The sequence below is a fragment of the Trematomus bernacchii genome, unplaced genomic scaffold (assembly GCF_902827165.1).
Source record: "Trematomus bernacchii unplaced genomic scaffold, fTreBer1.1, whole genome shotgun sequence".
Classification (NCBI taxonomy): Eukaryota; Metazoa; Chordata; class Actinopteri; order Perciformes; family Nototheniidae; genus Trematomus; species Trematomus bernacchii.
Window position 1 is genome coordinate 6584577 of NW_022987821.1, and position 22513 is coordinate 6607089.

At 40.7% G+C, this 22513-nt stretch overlaps 3 protein-coding genes, 1 long non-coding RNA gene and 1 other non-coding gene across 5 annotated transcripts in view; 3 read left to right on the forward strand and 2 right to left on the reverse strand.

The window, feature by feature from the left end:
- Positions 1 to 810: 810 nt before the first annotated feature.
- On the reverse strand, positions 811 to 4604 carry LOC117499023 (dTDP-D-glucose 4,6-dehydratase-like). Its single transcript, XM_034151252.1, has 12 exons — positions 4444 to 4604; positions 3866 to 3932; positions 3716 to 3784; positions 3538 to 3628; positions 3307 to 3455; positions 3117 to 3215; positions 2873 to 2932; positions 2625 to 2668; positions 2358 to 2523; positions 2223 to 2278; positions 1876 to 1973; positions 811 to 1308 (listed from the first exon to the last, which is right to left on the reverse strand). The coding sequence occupies exons 1-12, from the start codon at positions 4488 to 4490 to the stop codon at positions 1226 to 1228; spliced, it is 1029 nt and encodes a 342-aa protein (XP_034007143.1). The 5' UTR covers positions 4491 to 4604; the 3' UTR covers positions 811 to 1225.
- Positions 4605 to 4810: 206 nt separating this feature from the next.
- gpr180 (G protein-coupled receptor 180) lies at positions 4811 to 10535 on the forward strand. Its single transcript, XM_034151253.1, has 10 exons — positions 4811 to 5002; positions 5547 to 5690; positions 5778 to 5872; positions 6259 to 6364; positions 6661 to 6841; positions 7309 to 7358; positions 7907 to 8053; positions 8561 to 8778; positions 9074 to 9151; positions 9247 to 10535. The coding sequence occupies exons 1-10, from the start codon at positions 4864 to 4866 to the stop codon at positions 9400 to 9402; spliced, it is 1314 nt and encodes a 437-aa protein (XP_034007144.1). The 5' UTR covers positions 4811 to 4863; the 3' UTR covers positions 9403 to 10535.
- Positions 10536 to 10856: 321 nt separating this feature from the next.
- Positions 10857 to 10938, reverse strand: trnas-cga. Its single transcript has one exon. It is a non-coding gene; the product is annotated as a tRNA-Ser (tRNA).
- A 191-nt stretch (positions 10939 to 11129) lies between these two features.
- On the forward strand, positions 11130 to 14412 carry LOC117499025. The gene is made up of 3 exons (XR_004557646.1): positions 11130 to 11677; positions 12695 to 12899; positions 13961 to 14412. It is a non-coding gene; the product is annotated as an uncharacterized LOC117499025 (long non-coding RNA).
- A 2526-nt stretch (positions 14413 to 16938) lies between these two features.
- LOC117499026 (potassium voltage-gated channel subfamily H member 3-like) overlaps positions 16939 to 22513 on the forward strand; it is a 29835-nt gene continuing 24260 nt past the window's right edge. The window contains exon 1 of the mRNA XM_034151254.1: positions 16939 to 17156. Within this exon, the coding sequence (XP_034007145.1) occupies positions 17081 to 17156 (76 nt within the window). The 5' untranslated portion in view covers positions 16939 to 17080. The remainder of the gene's footprint in view (positions 17157 to 22513) is intronic.

Genomic DNA, 22513 nt, shown 5'->3' on the forward strand with positions numbered 1-22513 from the left:
CTTCTTATCCAAGCTGCTGTGATTACAAAATAAACGTTTATTTAAATGAACTCTTTAAGTTGCTAAAAGATGGTTTTCAGTCATATTTCTTGTACTTTAATGCATTTAAAGGTCCCATGTCATGCTTTTCTGGTTATTACCCGTCCCCTTGTGTGTTATGAAGTTTCTGCATGTAAATGGTCTGCAGAGTCACAACCCCTCAAAGTACACCCTGTAGCGAGTAAAACTCTAACACAGAAAAGACCTGTCTATGCTGCCCCAGAACGCCTCGTTGGACATTTCTCATTTTCCATTGTTTGCTTCCTGGGTTCTGTGACATGTGAACACCCAGATCAACAACAAATGACCGGATTGGCCCAAATGGACCAATCCTTGGAGCACCTCACACACCAGGATCCCTTGGCTAACTAACAGGGAGTCCCCATTGACTTGCATAGAGCTCCCTGAACGCTGGTAATAGACGAGTTGGGATGGCGGAGAAATGCTCTCCGCAGACCCATTCTCACAGCGTTAGAAACCTTTTTCTTACTCAATATCAAGCCACACTTATTGTTTTTACTTCGGCTGTGAGTGTTTATGAGTGAGGATGAGTTTAGCTTGTTCTCGCTGTATCGCCGACCCGGAAACCTGTCCGCTCCTCGCAGCAACGAGCCTCTCAACGTCCCGACCAATCAGAGCACACTGGGCTCACAGGGAGGGGGGGGGGCAGGAGCTCCAACAAGCCGTTTAGGACAGAGAGTGAATACATATACTTTACAGAGATGCTAGTATGAGAAACCAATGTGAGTTTGGAAAATTGCACAATTTAAATATTCTAGTAGACCTCAACAATGGAAATATGATCAGTAGAAATGGCCATGACATGGGACCTTTAATGTAATACTTGTCGTCCCTGTTTTGAGCCCATCTCCACTACAATATTTGGTCAGTGGAATAACAGCCTTAAACAAACCATGTGTCATTGCAAAATGTCTCCATACATTCAGACAAAACAGTTATTAAAGTGCATTCACGTTGCTTTGGTTGTAGAAGGGCGTCCTGTTGTAAGGCACCTTTTGGTCCGACAATCATTTAGGAACATTTGAGAAAAATAATCTCACACGTCAGCGACACTGACGTGTGCTCATGTCTTTAGTGTTTGTTCAGTCATGTAAAAATATTCAGTTTGTAGGAAATACTGCTCCTTGTCTTTCTGCATCCTGTCAGTCAAGAAGCAGGGAAGCACTTATTTGTTTGTGACTTTTTCCAGCTTGCTCCTGATTGGTTCTTGGTCCGACCAAAAGTCTGCGTTATCTTGGTACCATTGTACTAAAAGACAGAAAAAACAAATGACACATTTCAGGGAAGCATTGTGTGTGTGTGTGTGTGTGTTAGAATGTGTGTGTGTTAGAGTGTTAGAATGTGTGTGTGTGTGTGTGTGTTAGAATGTGTGTGTGTGTGTGTGTGTGTGTTAGTCTGTGTTGGAGTGTGTGTGTTGGTCTGTGTTAAAGTGTGTGTGTTAGTCTGTGTTAAAGTGTGTGTGTTAGTCTGTTAGAATGTGTGTGTGTGTGTTAGTCTGTGTTAAAGTGTGTGTGTTAGTCTGTGTTGGAGTGTGTGTGTGTGTCTGTTAGTCTGTGTTAGTCTGTGTTGGAGTGTGTGTGTGTGTGTGTGTGTGTGTTAGTCTGTTAAAGTGTGTGTGTGTTAGTTTGTTAGTGTGTGCGTGTTAGTCTGTTAAAGTGTGTGTGTGTGTGTGTTAGTCTGTGTTAAAGTGTGTGTGTTAGTCTGTGTTGGAGTGTGTGTGTGTGTGTTAGTCTGTGTTAAAGTGTGTGTGTGTTAGTCTGTTAAAGTGTGTGTGTGTGTGTGTGTGTGTGTGTGTGTGTGTGTGTGTTTCAGTACCAGTCTGTCTGATGCCTTCAGTCCAGGAAACGTCCGCCCTCCAGCCCAGCTGCTGCATCTTCTCACAGCTGATTGGATATCGCAGGTCGACACACGGCCTGTAGGAAGAGGAACTCACTTAGCTGGTGGATGTAAAGTACTACACTCTTTTATTATATTATTGTTGTGTTTTATATATTTTAAGTGTGTTGTTTCTATGAATTTTACCATGTGAAGTGTCTTTGACTATAATTAATAATAAAGTAAGAGAACAAATGAAGACTACGTAGCCGTACCAAAGTATATGAACAGTATTAAAATGTATTTAAGTAGATGTGCCATTATTATTATTTAATTAGTTTGCTCACCTGTCAGGCACGAACTCGAGCCAATCGTTCACCTCGGAGTCCGGCACGTTCTTGACCTGAAACACAATGGATGAGATATTTTAACATCTGCTACCTCCTCCTATCTGTTTTTACATCAGCAGTTTCTAAACCCACCATTTTAACGAGCTCCTTAGCCAGTTGCATGATGGGAATCTCACAGCTTGTTCCCACATTGTAGATTTCTCCCACAATGCCTTTCTCCAGGACGAGCCGGAGGGCGTTGATGGCGTCATCGACGAACAGGAAGTGCCGGGATTTAGGGAGGGTTCCTTGGATGGTGCTGCAGGAGAAATGAGGGGTTCAGATTTGATTTATTTTTTATGAATGAATACTTAAGCTGGTTTCTCTGCAGAACTATTTCAAAGTAAAGTTCAAACCTACCATTTCTTGTTCATTTGAAGGAGGGTGAGGAACTTGGGAATAACCTGAAAGATCAAGAAGAGGTTTTGCTTTTTGAAAATAATGTTACATTTCAAATGAACTACTAGCATGTTTTTTTTAGCTTTACAGTTTACAGCCTTATAACTGAACCAGGTAAGGCAAGCCGCTGTACTACAGACAAAATGTTACCTAACAGTGCTTATATATATATATTGTACACAATGGCTCCAAGCAAAGTACAAAAGTACCTTCTCAGTGTACTGCCGTGGCCCGTAGATGTTGTTACTCCTGGTGATGATGATGGGAAACTAGTAAAACAAACACAAAGCAGGATTTCATATTCAAAGAACTGTCAGGAACAACATCTAGATCTGTATGTCTTGTTATTTCAACTATCAGAATGAGCAAAAAATAGCAAATGCAGTGAATTTCAAAACAGATATATTGTATGTAAATAAATCGTTTCCACACATTGTACTGTTTGTGCCTAACCTTATATTTGTCCCAGTAGGAGCGCACCAGGTACTCTGCAGCTGCTTTGGTGGTAGAATACGGGTTGGAGGGCCTCACTGGACTGCTCTCATCAAATACCTGCGAAAACAAACACCAAAAATAAATAGAAATCTTGTAATCAATCCAAAAACTCTCCATCTTTCTAGGACCGTAACCCCTGCCCACTGACCTGATCCAGCCCCTCTCCGTACACTTCATCAGTGCTGACGTAGACGAAGCGCTGTGATTGGTGTGGGGCCTGATGGGCGGCTGCCAGTAAAACTCTGGTCCCTTCGATGTTCACACGCTGGAAACTAGCCGGGGCTTCGAATGACGTCTCTGACAAGGAAAGAAGAACAAAAAGTTAGGCAATGAGAGGCGGGTTTTTAATAGAAATGTGAGGTGGAGTGCTGCTGCTCACCAACGTGTGTTTTGGCCGCCAGGTGGAAGATCACATCGATGTTCTCTGTGTTGAAAATGTGATTTACCAGCTGTGAGTTACACACATCTCCCTGTGGAGGAAAGAAGTAGATTTATATATTAAAACACTCTAAAGGTAAAAAGGTCACTGTTTTCCATGAATGGATCTAAGCTCTCACCCTGATGAAAGTGTAGTTTGCTCTGTCCTCCACACTCTCCAGACTCCTGGGGCTGCAGCAGTAATCCAGCTGGAAGAGATCAGAGGATCAGGGACATTTAGCTCAGTAAAACATACTAAAATACGTACATAAAAACCAGGAGAGACTTACATTATCCAGGTTTATTATCCTCCAGTCAGGGTGTTTGGTGACCAGCGAGCACACAAGATGTGAGCCGCTGGAAGGAGAAGATAAAAGGAGTTCAATTTTGAGGTTTCATGCAATTGTACACCTTTATTTGACAGCTAAAGATGATTTAAAAACCCATACAAATTGCTACAAACGCAATGATATGTTTTGTTGATTCCACTGAGTGTTTTAAAAATAAATTTAGAGGAGTAAAAAGTTAAATATTGGCCTCAGAAATAAAATGAAATAGGAGTGTCAGAGAATGGAAATACTATACTATAATATCGTACTTTTCATCGTCTCTGCGCACAGATGCTTACAGATCAACCACATCCAGCTGCATCTGCTTATTGGTTAATGCATGAATAAGAGGAATAACAATAGTAACATTATTCATATTTTGCGTATTTAGGAGGTGAATTAAACTCTGTGTAGCCGACTGTAATGCAACATTAGTGTTAGAATCGTCTACAAACAGTAATTATTCAGATACAAACTGTAATTGAATTGTGCTTAATGGACATCATTCATATATTTCTGCATTTATAGTATAAACTCACATGAATCCAGAGCCTCCAGTCACCAGAACAGTGCTGTTAAAGTCCATATTCTAGTCATAGCACATGAAGGTCTCCTACAGACATAATAACGACCTTTTAATGCTAATATTTACAGTTTTATTGCTGGCAAGCTAACAGGAAGTTATGCTATTCCATAAGCTTCACTACACTACATACATTGTGTGCGTTGCGACAGTTGACGGGCGTTTTACGGCAGTGTTGACACGTTGAAAAGAGGCGGGACATCCATCACATGTACACTGGTTTCTGCAATGTGATTGGTTGCTTCACATGACAGCGAAACAAAGGCGCGGTTTGATTCGCTGAATTCCAAATCAATCAAACTGTCAGCAGGCGCTTCGTGGCTTATTGAATACATGAGTTTATTTGTCGATAACGGTGAACTGCATTAGGTTAAAAATGTCGTATTTATTAGCCACACTTACAGCTTTGGTGCTGCTTAATTCTGAGGCTTTTGGTAAAAGTGTGACGGGACTTTTTAAGAGTGAATCAGCGAGGCAGCAGAGAGGACAGTTCATCACTAAATTCATGTACCAAGGTAACACTGATTTAAAGATGCAAACGTGTCATTTCTGCAGTGACAGGCTTATCTTCATCTGTTTGTAACTAATTAGTATTTTAACATGGTGTAATGACGAAGTGTCTTTCAATATACTGTCATTTTTTGATGCAAACATTTCAGTAGGCTATTATTTGTAATAATATTCCACCTTTTAAATATGTTAATGCGTGAACACACTGCTGCTGTGACAAAGTAATTTCCCAATTTGGGATCAATAAAGTATCTATCTATATTTATTTACCTATGGGATGGACCTCATCACTTAATCGGATTATATCTACTGTGGTAATTTCTTAAATATATATTTTTTTAACTAATGGAAAACTAAAACCAACACTCGTATAGAAAAAAAATGTTAACGACCTCAAATGCTGTGTAATGCCATCTGTGGTGAATAACTGTGAGTGAGTCATTTATGCTGACACTAAAAATGCATAGTGAGAATTGCAGGGATGATTTGATGATGATGATCTGATGAATCGTATAAATAAATACATATCTCTGACCCGTTTTGTCTCAGGTTCTGATGGTCTGCTGGTGATCCGGCTGGATAACGTTCCCCTGGCCACAGAGAAGGAGTCCAGACTGCTGCTGTTTCAGGACATGGACTCAGAGCTGGAGAGCCTCAACTGCTCGGAGAGGATCAGCAAAGCTCAGCACGCCAGTAAGAAGAGACACTACACTACAGAGCTGCTTTGATTGTATTCTTTTTCTCATCCCTAACGTCACTGTGTTTGTCCTCCTGCTTCAGTTTCTCTCACTGTAGATGAATACAACCAGACGATCCATAAACAGTCGACTCCGACAGCCTGGCAGGTCCTGTACGCAGACAGATACACATGTCGGGTAACTATCAAACTAAACCGCCTTAAAGGGATAGTTTGGGTATTTTGAAGAGGAGTACGCTAAGGAGAACACTTCTGTGGAAGGAGGGAAGCAGCAAAATATAGTTTAGCAACCCGATATCAGTTGAAGTGTACAATATATTTATGATATTCTCAACACGTCAAGTCATTTTTGCCGGAAAACCACAGCTGTTGCTCGGGAAAAACAAATCATAAAATCCTATTTTTACCTCGCAGAACACAAGGGTTCCTGGTGTAGTTAGTTTTTTGTGTTAATGTGGGACTATTGTGAATCAAACACTAACCAAAGTCACCCAATAACCCTTCTATTAGTTATTTTGGTATTGACAGCAGTAATGTATCACTCTTTGTCTCCTGTCTCTCCAGAAGGATGCAGTGATCCCTTCTCACCCTGATCTCAGTTTCTCTATCTTGCTGTTCAACGCTGACTCAGCAGGAAATCCTCTGGAGCACTTCAGCGCAGAGGAGGCAGGTCAGACATCAACATATTACCATCAGGACTTTTATTAGGTTCTTATCACACATCTGCTTGCATTAAAGGCCTTTCATTAACCTTATTTTCTGTCTTAATAGAGATATTACATTACATGTTACTTGTTAGATATCCACACCCAGTGCTCTGTGTGTACTCAGAATACATTACATATTCAAAGGGTTCAAAGTGCCTAATGGTTTGCTCTATGCCCAATGTTTAATATCCAGAGATGTAGGAATTGTTCTCCATCATTCATGAGTGACAGACTCTTATATTCTCTCTCGCTCTCCCAGGTCTCCACACCTTTTACTTCCTCCTGCTGCTGGCCTACTTCATAGCGAGCTGTATTTACTTCAAGCCTCTGCAGCAGGCTCTGAAGAAAGGCGGCCCGATGCACTCCATCCTCAAAGTGCTGAGCACCGTGCTGGCTCTGCAGGGCTGCTCCGCGCTCTGCAGCTACATCCACCTGGCCAGGTAACATCTGACATGAGACCTAATTACATCACATTTAAATATTCAGCACAACAGTTCCTACCTTTTTTTTACCTGTAAGTATTTCCAAGCACAAATAAAAGTGTTCTGATGTAAAAATGAAGGAGTTCTTGGTGAAGTGGATATTGGCTTTTTCCAGTCCTCCTCTTATTATTATTATAATAATAATAATACATTTGATTTATATAGCGCTTTTCCTGGTGCTCAAAGCGCTTTACAAGCAAGTAAAGATGAAAAATAGCAACATAAGTAAAAAGTGCTAAGCTAGGTGGAATAAGGGTGAGGGGTTAGTGGATTAGGAGTTGAAGGCAAGAGTGATAATGATGTACGTATTAATAAGCGATTCCACACGTAGTTTTTAAGAAAGTAACCTTTGATTGCTTTTAAACATTTTTATTACAGTGTTCTTTGTTATGTATTTAATGAATACACTGTTTCCTGTTCTGCAGGTACTCCAGAGACGGTGTTGGTCTTCATCTGATGGGCAGCCTGGCAGAGTGTATGTTCCTCTGTATTCATATTTCATGTATACATTTAGGCCCAATCCCAAACCATGCCCTACACCCTACCCCTACACACTCCAACTCCGTGGAGTGACACTCGCAGCTCAACGAGGCTCCCTCCTGTCAGATGGAGGGAGTAAATACAGCGGCAAGCTTTGGGACAAACTCCCCTCTCCGGCAGAAACAGGAAATGCCGTAACTGTATGTAACAACGGTTTCAAATCAGCATCTCTTTGACAAAACATTAACATTAATAACTCAAATAAAACTCCAAATATCTTTAATTGTGTTGCTTTTTTGTAAAGCTCTTTTGGTTTTAAACCTGATTTTTATAAGCTTCTTAGTTTTTGCAACAGTCTGTAAATATACACAACTTTATAATAAAATGCACACATTTTTTTTCTAGACGAAACAAGGGTATGATCCCAAGTAAAAAACGCGCAAACGGTAGTGGGTAGGGGTAGGGTGTAGGGCGTGGTTTGGGATTGGGCCTTAGTTTTAAGTTGTGTGCCATCTTCTCTTCCCCTTCCTGCTCCCGGTGCAGTCTGGGATATGGTGTCCCAGGTGTCCATGCTGTACATGCTGCTGAGTCTGTGTGTGGGCTGGACTCTGAGCCGCGGCAGGAAGCCTCAGTCGGGCCCTCTGCAGTGGGAACAGACCCCGAGGTCCAGGGCCGTGGCTGTGGGGGGGGGTCGTCGTACAGGTACGCTATTATCAGGGCTTCATGAAGATACACTTTGTATACACACTCTAAATCATGTCTATTTATTGTGTTGGTAATCATGCATAGTTGCAGGTAAAGAGTAGGCTACACTCTTAATATGATGTTATTTGTAGAATTAGATTCCAGTTTTGGTTGCATACAATTGTTTCTGACTTGTGTGGTCCAAATATTTCCAATAACTCAAGTCCAAAAACAATATTTAACTGTGTTGAAAAAAGTGTTGGCCCTCCTGTTTGCCACACTCAAAGGGAGGCTCCCACTGACGAGTTATATTAAATAAAGAATGTGGATTTAATAACAAAAAAAACTAACTTTGAACATTTATGAATGATTCACTTTATTCAAATAGAGGATTCGGTTTCAGACATTTGAGGCTTCATTTAAAAACCTCAGATTGTGTATGCATGTGGATAAACCTGCCTGTGGTTTGGATATAAACACATCAGCTTATGATAATATTCAAGTTATTGAGAGTGAAACTGTGTCGTTCTCAGGGAGGCTTGCTGCTGTGGGAGCAGTTTTCTGAATCCGAGGGTCAGCATCACAGCTTCCACGTCCAGCAGAGTGTCGCCGCTCTGCTCCTCATGCTTCTCCGGGTGGTCCTCGCCCTCCTGCTGGCCTCCGTCCTCTACCAGATCATCTCCACTGAGAGGAGCACCCTGAAGAGAGACTTCTACCTGTGCTTCGCCAAGGTAAGACATATAAATACACAGTAAGCTAATGTGCCCGAAAGACACACCAGTCTGCATCAGGTGGTGATCCGTGTGTCCATGTTGCCAGTATTCTACGATCACTAATTCACTGCCTCAAGAAATGTACCAGTCTGTAGATAATACCAAAAAAAAATGTATAACCCAAAATAGTTGATAGTTAGCATCTGAGCTAATCAAGCCACGTGTTGTACGTTGCATTCTTTCACCGTCGGATAAACTTCACACCAATGAAAATCAACGTCACTCAAAAAACGACTTCAATTGTCCTCTGCAGGGATGCTTCCTGTGGTTCCTCTGCCATCCTGTCATCTTCCTCACGTCCGCCATCTTTAACGCACACCAGAGGGAGAAGGTATGAAGACTCATAACATTTCAGCAACGCAACATAATGGTCACCAGTGTTCATCGGCTGTCTCTGACCCTCCATCTCTTCTTCTCTCGTTACAGGTGGTGACCATCGGTGTGATCCTCTGCCAGACCATCTCCATGGTGATCCTCTACCAGCTGTTCCTGTCCCGCTCTCTTTATTGGGAGGTCTCCTCTCTCTCATCCGTGTCTCTGCCTCTCACCATGTCCAGGACCAACAACAGAGCACGTTACTGATATATTAAGAAGATAGAAGCGGCTAAAAACTCCCAGTTTGTCTGCAGAGACAGGAAGTGCTGTAACGCTGCAGGGACTGTTTCACTTTGCTGTTACCGGCACAACATGACCAGAAGATGATATATACAGCAACACCCTACCTCTAGTTGTAAATAATGTATGAGAGAAAATACTGAGCAGGGGAAAAGATATTTAATCACAGACAGAGGAAGGAAACCAGGCTTATAGTATCATTTCGGACCAACACAAGCATGATCAAGTTGCACCAGGGTTATAGATTTGCAAAGGTAGAGATGGTTGTTTGGGTAAACAAGGAAGGATACTTCTCTGCTCAAACTCAGCTTTTATTATCACTGTTACACCACTGCTCAGCACCTGTGTTACATTTAGGGATGTAGTGTTTCTGAAATGATCTGAACTAAACCTTGGCTAGGTGAAATGACCCAAAAGTACCAGCCAGTGTGAATTCTCTGAATGATTATGACACTGTAGGTTTTCATGGGATGTATTTACAATAAGGGAATTCAAATGTGTAGATGAATGGTTCAGTCTGTGGTAAGATTTACTCTGGATGAATAGATGGAGGCAACTTAAGATTAATATACTGACAAATAGACATGTGGAAGAATGGAGAAAGACTCGGGGATGAGTATATTTCAAGTCACTTTAATGAAAAGGATAAGTATTTTTGTCTTTGCACATGCAGAGTGAGCCATTAGGTCAGTGTGTGCTGCCTGTACATCACAGATCAAGCTGTACGTTCAGTTATTTCCTCGCTTTTGACAGCATGTGAACCTTTTGAAAATGTATAAACTGTATGTAGCTGGAGACAAACTGCATGCCATATCGTTTTTTATTTTTTCATTTTACATTCGTATGGAGATGGTAGGTAATATATGTACTTTACATGGTATTTGTCCAACAATGACATTCTTATTCTACTTAGAAAACAACATATGAGGCATCTGTTTGTCATGATTTTAATTTATTTGCAGACGCAATACAAATGCCCTGTCATTGCCAGTTTTGCAGTATCTACACTCCAGTTTCAATATTACATGTATTTACATTCTATACAACTGTGGTGATTACAACTGTATAAAGTCTGTGTAATAAAGTACATTTTCAAGTTACCTTGCTAATTCAAAATGCTTGTTATGACTATTCTCCTTAATGATGTTACATTTAGCTCATTTATTAAATCACGGGTGTTACCTTAATAATGCTTAGATTAAACCCAATATATTTTAAGAAATCTTACAATGAATCCACATATATTGCATTCACACAGTGAATAAGTGATCATATCTAAGTTTTCTATGGTTGTAGATAGGACGAAGGTCGCATGTCGGACTCGAACTCGTGTCCGCTTTGTCAACAAAATAAAAAAATAAAAACGGATTAACGTCACGAACAGGATTCGAACCTGCCTGTGCGGGGAAAAAACGGATTAACGTCACGAACAGGATTCGAACCTGTGCGGGGAAACCCCATTGGATTTCGAGTCCAACGCCTTAACCTCTCGGCCACCGTGACGCGCATTGTAGTACGCAGTCATGTGACTATTTAATGGTAAACAAAGTCAGTACATGTGATAATTAATATCCAACACGTTCATATCAACAGATGTTAAGCGTTTTATTAGCAGTAAACTTCGCTTACACATGACGTCATCGGCATTGTCCAATAGGGTGATTTAAGAGGGGATTGTTGCCGGATACCCAGGGAAATCCGAATGAACCTGCACTTTGGAAGCCCGACACTTTTATTTTATTTTACAGCTGCTTGTGCTCCATTTAGCATGTTGCCAGTATTCTACTATTGCTAATTCACTGCTTCGAGACATGTACCAGTCTGTAGATAATAACAAAACAAATGTATAACCCAAAATAGTTGATAGTTAGCATCTGAGCTAATCAATCCATGTGTTGTACGTTGCATTCTTCACCGTCGGATAAACTTCACACCAATGAAAATCAACGTCACTCAAATGAAACAACCGGGAGGGTAAACATGTTTTTACTGTTTGTAATATTATTTAAATAGCTGTACTCAGTGTGGATTACTTGGAATGTGTGAAAAAGGTTGCAAAAAACTACTTCGTCAAGTCATTTGAAACGGTCCACGGGGCTCTTGAACGCAGCACAGTTTACGTCCAACTGATTGGACCGTGACGACAAGCCCCGCCCCCTCCAGAGAAGCATTAAAGCCTCCACGGTTGACACAGTTAACAACAAACTTTGACACTACACACGCAATCATGATCAACTATAAGGTAAACAGACCCTTATTTATTCTGTTATACATCTATTATGCATGTTATTAGTGTAACGGCTGTTTCCTACGTGGTTCCTTTGTTATAAGTTGGCTGTACAGTCATTAGCATGATGCTAAAGGTTAACCAGTGTTCTGCAATGCTGTCTTTCCATTGCTCCATTTGTCTTTAAGTGTGTGCGTAGCAGTGAAGTTCAGGGCATTTCTGCGAGAATATTCTTGGAAATGTGTTTAACTAACCCTATAAATACGTTGACAATGTCTACAGTAAATGCCCATCTATGGGTTGTGTGTATGCCGAATTAAAATGGCACTGTTGTGATGGTATCCCTTAAAACTTGGTGTTTAAAATGATCAATGGATGAATGAAGCCTGGGCAACTGCGTAGATGTCCTGTAACCAGTGGTGTAAAGTACATTAATTGTACTTAAATACAATCCTGAGGTACTTGTACTTTACTTCACCACAATTCAGAGTAGTTAAGGAAGATTTTGAATGCAGGACTTTTACGTTCTACTTTTACTTATGTAAAACATGCGAGTACATCTTCCACCACTGGTAAATGCCAAGCTATGTGTTGTGTGTGTGTGTGTGTATACCAAATAAAAAAGGGCACTGTTAAATCATAGGGTGTTTTAAAAATGAATGAATGAAGTCTGGGCAACTGCGTAGAAGAGCCGTTTGCACATGGTGAGCAGCTGTCAACTCTTCCTCACCCCGCCTCCCCTCTTGGAGACTAAATTTACTTCTATCTCCCATTTGGACAGCTGAGGCCTCTTGTGGATAAGAGGGGAGGGGAGGGGGGGCTGGAAACATCTCCAGGATCCTTGAATGTTCCAGACCTTTCTTTAAAATCTGTCAAAAAAAAGAACAAGGTTTTTCCACTCCAGCTAGAAGGAACCGTTCTTTTGTTAATCTCGTTTTAGTTTAAAGACATTGCTGGAAGAAAGAAGATAGAAAAGGAAATGCATAGGTATTTTTATTCTGAAATATATATATATACTCTCTTTTTCCTCAGGCTTTAGACAACGTCCCCCTCCTTCTCTACATCCTGGCCCTGAAGACCCTGATCCTGTGTCTGGGGTTCGCCGGGGTGAAGATCTACCAGAGCAAGAAGGCAGACCAGGCGCTGAAGAAGCAGAGAGACGAGCAGAAGAGGCTAGCCCAGATCACCCAGGAGCTCATAGACAACAAGAAGGACGACTGAGACGATCTGCACACAGGTAACGGACCAGCTAACATGTGTTATAAAGTAGTGCCGTTATACATCGGCTATTCAACAGTCAGTAGAGAAATATTACTTAAAGGTCCCATGTCATGGCCATTTCTACTGATCATAATTCCATTGTTGAGGTCTACTAGAATAGATTTAAATTGTGCAATTTTCCAAACTCACATTGGTTTCTCATACAGCATCTCTGTATAGTATGTGTATTCACTCTCTGTCCTAAACGGCTTGTTGGAGCTCCTGCCCCCCCTCCCTGTGAGCCCAGTGTGCTCTGATTAGTCGCGACGTTGAGGCTCGTTGCTGCGAGCTGCAGACAGGCTTCCGTGTCGGCGATACAGCGAGAACAAGCGAAACTCATCCTGAGCACACACAAACCCACGATCCCAACGTAGTAGCCCGAAAAACGTTTACCCATTTAAACAGTCGTAGTAGATACCTTGTTTGTTTTAAACATTATAAATACACAAACAACAATGAATACTTACAGGTTGTGTACCTGAATCTCCCGCTGGTCCAAACAAAGTAGGAACAGCATCGTTCTTCAGTGCCCTACGCTGTACATATCCGGCATGAAGCGCTGAAAGGTTTGGGAAGCTTTGTTTCGTGAAAGGCTGGCAGAGGGTGTGGCCTCTGGGTAACCCCACGTCAGAGTGCCCAGGAAGTAAACAATGGAACATGAGAAATCTCCAACGAGGCGTTTGGGGGAGGTATTTTCTGTGTTAGAGTTTTACTCGCTACAGGGTGTACTTTGAGGGTTTTTGACTCTGCAGACGGTTTACATGCATAAAAACCTTCATAACACACAAGGGGACGAGTAATAACCGGAAAAGCATGACATGGGACCTTTAAGTACAGTTCTTGAGTAAATGTACTTAGTTACTTTACACCTCTGCTGTCTATATACAATATGCAAATTAACTATGTAGCACCACTGTTCCACCTAGGGGGCAATAACACTCTGTAGAATAGCTCATTGCATCAACATGTAATATTTACGATGTGATTTGGCAGTATTGACATGTTATTGAAGTGATCTTTCCTCCTCTCTTCCCAAAGGGAACATGTTTCTGACCTGAGGAACATGCCAGTTTCTCCACAAACGAGCCGGATGTCTGACTGTCGGCAGCAGGAGGTCCTCCCTGTGCCTTACATCACTCTACTGGTTTTCCATATGTAAATGTTTGACCGAACTATCAGTCAAACATTGTTTTTTAATCAAATTGAATGACAGCAGGAAAGCTGAGGGACTGTTTTGTCTTTTTAACAGTGAAGAAACACACGGCCCAGCGTCCACTCCTTTCTGGGCCTCATCTACTGTTTTCTTTATACTCGTCACACTTGACTTAGCTTCACTTTGTACACCGGGAGTGTTAGTGTATCAATGCTAGTCAAATCTGCTTATTCTCAAGAATACAGCATGGTATTTATTCTGAAATATTCCTTGTAAATTGTCTACCTGCATTGTGCCAAACTTTTATATTTGTATTAAACTGTTTGTTCCACATGTTGCAATTTGTTTTGCCTTCATTTCCTTTTTCAATTCCTGGGGGGTTATCTGGAAAATGTCAAGACATAGCAACAGAGAACAGGAGGTTCATTTTTTCAAGTACTATACTATGTCCTTTTTTACTTCTTAAACCACTGGTAATGGGACACTTTGGTGTTGCAGTCCTGTAAATGCTGAGTTTAGTTTAGCAGTTCTAGTGCTTTCTTTTTTACAAAGTGCAGGGAAATGTGGTTTAATTAATAATTTTAAAGACAGCCTACATTGGAGGTCGGTCTGGTTTAAAATAAAGGGGCGGGCCTCTACTCGAGTTGGCCACCAGGGCGCATGCGCAACGGCTGGGAAAAGCAATTTATCCCGAGTGCTCAGTGCACCTGCTTCATAAACACACCTGGAGGAGAGGAAAATTGAAATAAAGTGGATGAAAACAACAGAAAGAACCGGAGCATCTTGTGTTATGATGTCAGTCACAAACAAACTTCATGTTGGAGGCTAGGTAGTGAATGAGATATATACTTTCTTTAATAGGAAAGTTGGTATCCTAGTTAAGAAAGTTAGTATCCCATTCCACTACTCTCTTGCTCAAATGAACTAAAACACACATTTGCGTGAACGAGACTAATGATTTGAGCCAAAGCCAATGAAACAACTGTAATATATTGATGTCTCTTAGGCTACCTGAGCTTCTTGTCCTGTAGAGGGCAGCATTTCCTTACTAATACTCATGGCCTGTATTTCAGTGTTAGAGAAGAGGAGCACTGCAATCTTTAACATCCAGACCAAAGTGCATTCATTTGATTTCTTCTTCTGCAGCACCACCACTCCTCCTTCCTCCACCTAGCTTCCTCTCATGTGATTGACAGCGTCTTGCTGCAGTGGTTTAGTGAGGAGCTCTCATGTCTCAGGAGGTGTTACTGGTATGGATGCCTCAATTTAACTTGTTTTGATCTGCAGACAGTAGCTCTCCCTTAAGTCTGTTTTCTAGAAGCAGTCATGTGGTGCAACACAGGCAACAAGTCATTACTGACTCACCTGCTTTGTTTTCTTACAGACTGAAACATAGGGTAGTTTCATGTATCACTATGATGCATTCTATTTTATAAACTCAAGTTGTATGTTTGAAGTTTTATCCTAAAGTAACTTTTAACTACAGCTATAATTAACATGCAGTGGAGGACAAAGTACAATGTCTTATGGAGGACCTTCTTTCCTTATGTCTTGCACGTATACTTTTCCCTACAGTATATGTGTTTGCTTTGAAGCACAGAAAGAAGAGTTATTCTCACGTTCCACCAGTGGGAATAACAGACCCATTGGGATTCCTGAGGCATGGAGTGTAAAAATGTCCACCTTGAGAAAAACGACCTCAGGATTTTGAGTTTGGAGACACATATAGTGTTTCTTTTCTCACCAATTGTTGACCCCTGGAGGCTTTAAGGACAGATGTCTGCTTGTGTGAGATTTAAGTCATACAGTTCACTCAACAATAACTCATACTGTACCTGCAGACACATCGAGTAAAAGTTGCATTTCTGTGGGTACAAATTACAATCCAGTATTCTTAATTGCCCCTGTAATTTCACCAGTGTCCCATATTTTAATGCCATTTCATTTAAATTGAAATAAAACATTGCCCAAGCCAAAATGAGGGTAAATACATTTTAATTATGAGCATCCATCCAGTCTCCAGAGCGCTGGTCCAAAAAAACACATGTGAATGCTTCCCATTTAGAACATATGTCACATGTTCTTCCCACACAACTCTAATAACCCTATAGGCACATGTGGATTAACACAAAAAGCATATGTGGTGTAATATATGAATTAATTCATAACATTAATTGGGTATATTTGGGGGTGGCATATTTATTCAAGGATTCAAAGGCTTTATTGTCATATGCACAGTAGCTACAGTGTGGCAAGGCAAGTTTATTTATATAGCACCTTTCAACGCAAGGCAATTCAAAGTGCTTTGTGTAGATATGGATAGGGAAATCTTAAATCCCATGCTCCTCCAACCATGCAACATAAACAAATAAAACATAACACAATAAAAAACAGTGCAAGAAGAAAGAAAGTAGGAATGTAATAATGCAAGATTATGTAGCAGCTTTAAGTGTGAAACATGGCAGAGAATAAATATTTCACAATAAAGACATCAGAAGACATACATCACTTCAGAGGATGAGAGGTGAGGAGAGACTGCATATCAAAAAGATAGAGAGAGGCTGCTGGTGGAGGAAGAATAAGACATACAAAGTGAGGGAGAGAGATAGATAGAGAGAGAGAGAGAGAGAGAGAGAGAGAGAGAGAGAGAGAGAGAGAGAGAGAGAGAGAGAGAGAGAGAGGAAGAGGAAGAGGAGGAGAGGAGGAGAGGGGGATTGCATCGCAGTGCACCCGTGCGTAAATGTGACCATCCTCGCCTCCATCTCTCCATCCGCTCCCCGGCTGCCTCCAGCGGCTCCTCTCTGCTCCTCTCGGCCGGGATCACCTGCTCGGTGGTCGGTGGTTTTGGGACCGTGGAGTCCCGGGTGTCTCGGCTCGGCGCCCTCCTCCAGGGGTTAGGAGGAGCGCCGGGGACCTCGTCCAGGTTCCTGCCTGGCTTCGTGGCTGCTCCTCCCGAGAACCAGGGCTCTGAGCGCCGGGAGAGACGCGGATCCACCCGCTCCCGGATGCCGGTGATGCGAGGTCTGATCGCGCCACAAAACACCTTCTTGGACACCATCGCCACTCGCTTCGATGGCACCCGTGAGTACATAAACAACTATTCATTTCACGGTGCGCAATGCATGGTTATTTAACCCTTGTGTTGTGTTCGAAAGATGTTACCGTTCATGGTGTTCGCGGGTACATTTTGACCCATGATTTATCTCAGTCCAAAACACTCAAAAATAATGACTATCATCCAATATTGTTTTAACTATACATCATACTTATTATGCTTTCCTAACCGTACAATCCTGTTGTAATTTGATTTGATGGCCCCAAAACACATTACACCAAGTAAAACATGTGATTAAATGCACTCATTATATTCCCTATAGGGAAGACAGTGGATAATTATGTTATCTGACTATAATAGACTAATACTAGAATACAATTTCCCCCAAGAAGTTGTTACAACTTTACATTACTAAGTGTTCACTCACTTCAAACATATTCAAACTCTGCCAACACAAAGTCCTCCTTCAAGAGGATTGTGATGCATGCTGAAACTGATGAATGAATTATGATGAATGAAAACACAGACACTGTTTAACATATTAAGAATTCATGAAGATGAATAAAACATAGTGATGCAGAAACAAAAGACATATGTATGCAAACAAAAAGGCAGGTGGTGTAAAGTTAAAGGCATGTATTCAAATTTAAAAGAAGTGTTTCTGATCCTTGATATAAAAATGTGGACTCAACTCAGTGTTAATGAAATGTGCAAAAACCACATTGTGTTAACTGAAATCAGGATAAAAAGTTGCAATTCAATTTAAGTCCATATACCTTTGCTGTGATTCAGTCATGCATCATCTTGTCATAGTCAAATTAACCTAGCTGCCAGGCCCATAATAACCCCCCCTCCTCCCACATGTTGTGTACTATGTATGTGCTGAGGATTTTCTATTTGGTTATTTGGTTATTCATTTAGGAATATGAGCAAAAAAACATAGCAATCAAAATACCGAAATTGGATTTTGACGCAGGGGCCCTTTTCAACTTGGAGGTCAGTCTAATAAAGCAGGGTCAGCGCTTCAGAGCGACTGCAGCCAAATATTCAATTCAATGAACACAAACCATTGAAACACAAGAGCACTTGACTTTTTAACATCCAGACTCGCTCACAGCATTGTGCATTGTGTTTGTTTTTTAATCATCACAATACAACAGGCATAATTGTTTGTGACAGCACTGACTCTTTTCCAACCTGTACTGTTATTATTAGTCACCATGAACCCTTGTTAGTTTGTGCATTCAGCCCATGAACCTGCATGGAAACAAATGTCAAACCATATGCTAACTAAGCTTAACATGGTTACATAAGTCAGTCCCAAAGGCACAAACTAACAGGCAGGGCTGAGCAACACACAATTTATGGATGAAGCATATATGGTACAGGAAATCAGAGCGGGATGTGTCTATTTTCTGAGAAAGAGCTGACAGTGATTACAGAATAATTCATGCTGCAATATTTAGAGCATGCTTGGAAGAAATCAGTCATCAGTGGCAACTGCAGGTATTTGATACGTCCTGTCCCCTGAAGGCAGCGTCTCATGAGATGCCATTAATTCATTTTGAATGTTTATGTCAGCGGTGATCAGGTGTAGTCTAATCTGAGAGTGGAACAGAAAGCACTTCCCTGCATCTGTGTAGCAGCAGCTTCAGTGTACAGCTGCAGGAGGTCCATTGGACTCTTCTGGTTGAGCACGGATTGAACGCTTCTGCTCAATTGCTGTGCATTTATATTCCATCCATGAAAATCACTCTCTGGCCTTGAATTTCTATCAAACAGTTCAACCTTCACAGCGTGTTATTCGCATTAAAATGTGTTGTGTTTACATTCAGTTTGACTAAGTTCCAGCCTCTTTGGTCACTGCTGGTTCCAAAAAAGAACCAAGATGGCGACAGGCTTTGCTGGATTTAAAGGGATGAATGACTCTTCCTCATGCTTCAATGTGAGAAAGTGAATGGTGTTCATGTTGAGCTCTTCTTCATTTAGGATCTTATACTCCTAACCTCTAACAGGCCTGTGGTAAAATCACAGTGAGGAGCCTTTTAATGAGGACCTTCTTCAACAGATGACTGTATAGCTGTCTATGGGGCGCTGTGTGTGTGCATGTGAAGGTGTTTCATTTTAGTTGACACAGCTGGCAAAATGGACTGGGAAGAATTTATGATGTTTTATATCTTAACACTGAAACGAGTCAAAGCAGTAGCAGTGCAGGTCGAGAGAATTCAGATATTTTAGTTTTATTTGCTATTCAGCACACTATATAACAGAATAACCATCCATAGTGAGTGCTAAAGCTGAGCAGAAAAGTGTTCTCAGGATCTCCATCTTTCCCATTCAACATTAATGCAGCATGATAACCGGGGAGACATCGGGGAATTCTCTCTAGATTTTCTTTTTGTGACATTGCAGTAAGACAGCTTCAGTAAGAGCCCTTTCATAACACCGAGATCTCCCCATGCACTGCATACATATTTATACATGGAAAAGGGTTACAGATTTGAATGGATAACCTAGGAGTGAAGAAGACCAAGATACTGTTGGAAGGATTGCTACTGTATGAAATGCTGTTTAGCGCCAAGGATATGAAGCCTAGCTAGCTGTGAATATGTTTTATTAAACAAATCATGTATTGCCTTTTCTAACAATCGGTTGCTTAGCCTGTAAACTGTCAAAACATTTAAACAAATACCCTTCAAAATGTATATTTCGCAGAACCATGTTGAACCCAAACAGGGATCAATCTACATGTGAGATATTAGGGCATAGTAGATTATTTGTTGGTCTGTAGTTTTTGTTTATATCTTTATGCTCTACTGAGAAGAAAAAGTGGATAAAAGTGAGCGATGAGGCAGAGGAGTGACAGATTTTTAGTCAGGGGACTTCTGGCACAAAGCTGTGGGCTGTAAACCTTTGAAGCTGATGCACAGTGAAAAGTGTCTTTTCAGTTCATGACAAACGACAGAGACCTGGTTTAACAAATATTCTTGCACACAGGAATCATCTGGCATCAGTTTTTGTCTCCATATTGTTTGCCTGATTTCTTTTGGCAGGACTTATACTTTGAAAAGCCGTGCATATTCTCAACCATCATTTATTCATAGGATACAGTGCATAGACCTTTTTACGAGATGGTTACACTAGTATGTTGTGTGCATGTAAAAATTGATGTTGTACTGCAGCCATGCTGTCAGCCACCTTTTTGACATATCAGCATGCTAACATACTCCTAATGACAATGCTAACATGTTAACTACATTAAGCATCTTGTTTGATCTTATTAGCATACTAACACAATACCCCAGAGGAATGCTTGAAGCGTTACAAGTGCAGACTGTATGCATTGGCTTTGATCCAATTAAGGGTCTGAGCCTGCAGGGAATGAATGCAAGTTTACACATTGTCCTTAAAAAGTCCTTGATGTGTTGGCTTACATTGTGCAACATGCTGAATGCATTGTGGCGGGCTGTCTCTGTCCGTGTTATCAGAACTAGGGTTTCCCTGAGACGCTCCGGGGCTGAGGCTACGTGCTTTTGTAGTTTTCAGCCACACTTTATTACACCTGGATTGCAGTGTGGTTGTGACAGGCCTGCAGAGTGCCTGGGGGATGTGCAGAAAATGAGTACTGTGAAGAAAAATAAGAACAAGGTTTGGAGCCAGAGTAGGAAAAAGATAGAGCATGCAGGCGAGAAAAAAAATCAAATCAACTTCCCATGATCCTCCTGCTCTAAGAGGCCGTTTGCACTTCTTGTTCAATGAGGTTTAGCAATAGCGTTTACACTGGACACGCTTTATTAATTCATGAATTATTAAATATCATTGTCCCTCCCTATTCATCTGCATAAAATCTCACTTCCTCCGTGTCTCATTTAATTCATCTCTCACTCCTTATATCTCTCATTCAATTATTTGCTCTCGTCCTATATTACTCACATTCTTCAAAGTGATCGCTTCCAGATTCATTTCTGTTTGGACTGGAAATTAATGCATTGGCTGTTTGAGTCACCTAATTCAGTTTCATAATGCATTATTCAATTGTCCCCCTAACTCAGGCTGTCAAAGCAATTATTTTCTGCTGTTCATATCAAATTCTGGCGACAGAAAACATGCCAACATGCCAACATGCCAACATGCATACTTCTGCATCATTTTATAGTTTGGAAATGATGTTTCTGGTATATTTTTGACCAATTATAGAAAAATAATGTAGTATTCAAAAGGGGGTCATGGATGCTTGGTGACAAAGTGATTACTTTTGCCCTGGGTAATAATACAAATGAAAAAGTAATTTAAAAGTAAGACGAAAATGAATAGTTTGCTGTATTTAGGTACCTGTCAGATTCTGTATACCACAATTATTTCACTTCTAACGTCTCTATTCTGCAAGTAAATTCTCCGAGGTTATGCACACGCAGACGTTATGTTAAAATGTCAATCTAGTTTATTTGAGTGTGACAGAAAAGGGACGTTTATTTTTAGGGAATTTGTATAGGGCACAGAGGCGTATCGAGGTTGGTAAAACACATGAGACGAACAAAGGAAAAGAAAAGAATAATTTAAAGAGAACAATAGCATGAGATGAAGAAGAGAGGATGAAGTGAATATCATTGAAAAGCAGCAAGCATTTTAAATTCTCCCCGAGGAGAAGCGCTTCAAAGTGAGCAGAATTACTCCGAAGCCTTTCAGAGTGCATGAGTGAATATAAAGCGAGGAATGAACACTGTGAGAATGAAAAAAAAGGGGCCGTGGATTACATTTTAATTATGTTTTCTTTGAATTAGGATGACATTTTACTGAAATTGTAGAGCCATGACCCATGCAGAGTGAATGTGACTGTGGTTGTGTAACAAAACTGTTTGCAAATGAAAAAGAAAAGTCAACACTGCACCATTGTAAATATCATTATAATAGTCATCATTATTATAATTATTAATTATTCTACTTTCTACTTTAACTCCACCACATGCTTTTCCATATTTAGTGACTAGTTACTTTGCTTGGTTCTTAAAACAAAAATATAAATCAACATACATTATTAAACGTTAAGCTACCAAGTTGTTTGTATATAATGCAATTCAAATAACCCCTACTCAACATTGGGATGAACTGTGATTTGTTCTCAGTGTTCGGTTTTCCTACTTTAAAAATGGACATTAAAGTGGACACTGATACACAGAAGACGTTGTCGTCGTTAATTAGTTTTTAATTTAGCAATTATCAAGTTTATTAGACTTTGAAAAAGATAATTTCATTAATTTCAGCTTTAATTGTAACTATGTATAGCTAATGTTAGCACAATAGCTCGCTTAAATCAGCAAAATGAACCGGGTGGAGACAGAGAGGTAAATATTGGTACTGCTAAATGTCCACATGTTAGCATCAT

What these genes read in the sequence shown, in the direction of transcription:
- LOC117499023 (XM_034151252.1), bottom strand. Translation starts at nt 4,490, where the DNA reads ATGGACTTTAACAGCACTGTTCTGGTGACTGGAGGCTCTGGATTCAT. An exon ending in ACTGGAGGCTCTGGATTCAT is followed by an intron (nt 3,933 to 4,443) that starts GTGAGTTTATAC and finishes TTCTCCTTCCAG; the next exon opens with CGGCTCACATCTTGTGTGCT. An exon ending in CCTACTGGGACAAATATAAG is followed by an intron (nt 2,933 to 3,116) that starts GTTAGGCACAAA and finishes TTGTTTTACTAG; the next exon opens with TTTCCCATCATCATCACCAG.
- gpr180 (XM_034151253.1), top strand. Translation starts at nt 4,864, where the DNA reads ATGTCGTATTTATTAGCCACACTTACAGCTTTGGTGCTGCTTAATTCT. An exon ending in CAGCAAAGCTCAGCACGCCA is followed by an intron (nt 5,691 to 5,777) that starts GTAAGAAGAGAC and finishes CTCCTGCTTCAG; the next exon opens with TTTCTCTCACTGTAGATGAA. An exon ending in GGCCGTGGCTGTGGGGGGGG is followed by an intron (nt 8,054 to 8,560) that starts GTCGTCGTACAG and finishes AGTTATTGAGAG; the next exon opens with TGAAACTGTGTCGTTCTCAG.